The sequence below is a fragment of the Apteryx rowi genome, unplaced genomic scaffold, assembly GCF_003343035.1.
Source record: "Apteryx rowi isolate R43461 unplaced genomic scaffold, aptRow1 scaffold_85, whole genome shotgun sequence".
NCBI lineage: Eukaryota > Metazoa > Chordata > Aves > Apterygiformes > Apterygidae > Apteryx > Apteryx rowi.
In genome coordinates, this window is record NW_020451149.1 from 1,475,596 (window position 1) to 1,478,795 (window position 3,200).

A 3,200-nucleotide genomic window follows, 5' to 3' on the forward strand; every position below is an offset into this window, starting at 1 on the left:
CTGCTACCAGCAAGGCCACAAATCCCAGCACTGACCTGAAAGGTGAAGTTGGTCTCCATTGCTGCCACCAACGCTCCTCCAGCCCTTGTGGTAGCTTCCATTACCCCATGCCCTGCAAAATGCCACAGCTCTGCAGGCAGGCAAAGAGCTCCCTGGCCATTTCATGAGGGGATCCATCCCAAACGCTCTGTGGAATGAACCTGCTCTATATGCTGCAGTTTTGTTATCATGCAGCACTTAACTGCTGTTCAGCCCATGAGCAGCAGGGGGCAAACAAATGCAGGACCATTAAAGTCCATGGAACTCGTCATTTCAGGATTTTGCCCCAAACGTTTATCTACTGAACTACCAGCCCAACTAAAATTACACCACACAGCTCCACTTCCCACGGATCTGGGAAGTGCTCACATGCACGTCTTACCTGGAGACAGCGAACTACTGCAAGCTTTGTTATACTTTTAAGAAATGAGTTTTAACAATCAATTGCTCTTCCTTTACGACCTGAACTGGAACTGGCCATCACAGTGAGCTATCATCCTATGACAGCTCCCATCAAGAATTTCATCATGAGGTCAAACGTATTTTCCAACTGGGACACATAGAAGTAATCCAAACATTTTGAAAATTTACCTTGGAAGCAAAAATAACGTTAAGTTTTACCTGTAGATCCTGTATCAACGCTAAGTATGTTATATAATGGCAGACAACAATTAGCATTTTTATCATAGATAAATAAGTACAAAATCCAGAAGAAACCTTGCTTCAATTCTCACTGAATTTAGAGGGAGAGGAAATAGTATCTCAGGCCATATGGGATTTAGGGTAACAGCTTTCTGCTTGGTTACTAAGTTCAAAAGCTTTACGATAGCCTAAAATTAGTTTATTCTTATACATACAAGCAACAGAATAGGCTAATTGGAGCAAAAAATAGGGGAAATGCCATAACCCTCTATCTCTTTCTACAGCTCAACACAGAAGAAAGATGGATCAGAGTAATAGGGTAAAAAGGAGGGAGAAGGTAGTGGCAGCTGTAAGAATCCTGTTCTCAACCCATCCTCAGGAGTCCCTCCGTCCCTCCCAGATCCCCAAGTTCTTCCGTTCCTCTCCTGCCAAGTCCCACATAGCCCATATCATTGCCTTTGCTTAGCACATCTCCTGGCGCCTCGCAAAGCCACTGTGGAAACCCACATTATGGAAAGATGACAGCATCACAATAGAGGAAAACACTTTAACAAGCAGGCAGGATGAAAAAGGGGCACTGGGCTATTTTTAGAAATGGCACCTTCCAAAAAGCATACTCTTAAAAAAATTTCGGTTTCCTTCATGGATCAAAAACACAATATCCTTTACAAAACTTTTATTGCATTCAGAACTGTTACTCTGTGCTCTCATAAAAAGGAAAAAAGAAGTGTCACTGAAGCTTTCTGCTTTTCTTAACTCCCGCACGAATACCAGACAGTTCGCCAGCGTATCTGTGCAGCTCCCTCCGCACTTCGCGGACCTGGCCCTTCCGGCGGATCTTGGCTCGCCGGAACTTCTCTCGATGCTTGACCCGGGGGTTGCGATCAATCTTCTTCCTTCTGGGGGTGAGTCCTTTGTTCTTGATCATCTGATAGGTCACCCCTCTCTTTTTATTTGGATCCTCCTCTTCCTGCACCAGCTCTTCTTCTAGCGTGTCCAGGTCTTCAGTTCTCTTCCTCTTGAGTTTCAACTTTTCCTCCATCATCTTATAATATTGTAGGGCAGCTTCTTCATCCAAGTCTGACTCATCTGCCAGCCCCTCAGCATTAAGCCGGCCGTTACTAAATGCAGGGGCAAGTTTTGGTTTGTTTTTATTAGCAGCCTGTGGAAGAAGCACCGCAAACTTCTTCTGTTCTCGTGGTCTGTCTTCCTTCTTGTCGTAATATTTTTTCAAAAGCAGACGAACTTCTGATGATAATTTTTGATCTACAACAGCTAGATCATTGATTATATTTCTATAAGCAACCAGTCTTTCAATAACAGGGTGACTATGAACTGGCATCCTCTTTGACTTGAGAACCAAATAGAAACTGATATTGGCACAATAATTCAAGTAGAGATGATACTTGGTCTGCAGATAGCGACTGCCTTTTCCTTGTGGGATAGTGCCATTTTTGATCATTTGCAGCAGCGGATGCAGTTCATCCTTGAGCTCCATTAACTTGACCTCAAAGTCCTCGATCAGCTGCAGGAGCTCCGGGGACTCCTGCTTCAGCAGCTTCAGCTGCTCTTTCTTGGACAGGGCCTGAAAATCCTTGGCAATCTTCTGCCCCTTATCAGCCTGGTGGGCTTTCCGTTGCTCTGCCAGGTAGTCCTGGATCACATCCAGCCCATAGTCATCCTCCCCCAAGTCCTGCACCAACCGCCTCTGGATGACTTGGGCCTCCTCCTCCTCTTCCTCCTCTTCGGCATCGACTTCTTGCCGGTTGCGCTTGGCCTTGGCCCGGGCATCGCTGCCATAGTCCGTGTCATAGTAAAGCTGCTTGCGCTGGCCCCAGGAGAGCTCGTGGGGCAGCTCAGTGTCCTGGCCGTGCTCCTCCAGGTCACTGTCCATAGACAGCTCCCCACCTTCATCCTCATCCTCTTCCTCCTCCTCACCACCTCCTCCATTCTCCTCTGCACTGTGGTCCTCGGAAAGCTGCAGCCCCAGCACTTCCTCCTCTTCCTTGCTGCCTTCCTCCTCCTCCTCCTCCTCCTCGCTGTCCTCCTCGGGCAGCTCCAGGCCCAGCACTTCCTCCTCCTCCTCCTCGCTGCCGCCCGCCTCGTCCCCGCTCTCCAGGGCCGCCATCACGGCCTGGAACTGCGCCTCGTGGAAGTCCTCCACCTCGTCCGCGAAGCTCTCGGGCCGCGCCTCCCCCGCCGGCACCTCCGCCTCGTCCGAGCCCGCATCATCATCGTCGCCGTCGGCCGCCCGCGACGGCGGCGGCCGCAGCACGGTGCCGCGGCGCGTCCTCATGGCGCGGCTCCCCCGGCGCTGCCGCCCCGCCGCTCGCCCTTCCGCTTCCGCTTCCACCGCTCGCCCTTCCGCTTCCGCCGCCGCCGCCGCCGCCTCCTCCCGCTCCGCTCCCCCGCGCGCCCCGGCGCGGCGCCTTGGTTCCGCTCCCCGCCCAAACCGGCCGGCGTGCGCCGCCGAAGTGCTTCCCCCGAAGTGCTTGCCTGGAGAAAGGCGGGAAAACCCA

At 51.3% G+C, this 3,200-nt stretch overlaps 1 protein-coding gene across 1 annotated transcript; it reads right to left on the reverse strand.

Annotated features, from left to right (window-relative positions):
* Positions 1–1,340: 1,340 nt before the first annotated feature.
* On the reverse strand, positions 1,341–2,996 carry UTP3 (UTP3, small subunit processome component). The gene has a single exon (XM_026090169.1). It carries the CDS (start codon positions 2,975–2,977, stop codon positions 1,412–1,414), a length of 1,566 nt encoding a protein of 521 aa, XP_025945954.1. The 5' UTR covers positions 2,978–2,996; the 3' UTR covers positions 1,341–1,411.
* Positions 2,997–3,200: the final 204 nt, after the last annotated feature.

Coding starts and splice junctions, on each gene's coding strand:
- UTP3 (XM_026090169.1), bottom strand. CDS start 2,977: ATGAGGACGCGCCGCGGCACCGTGCTGCGGCCGCCGCCGTCGCGGGCG.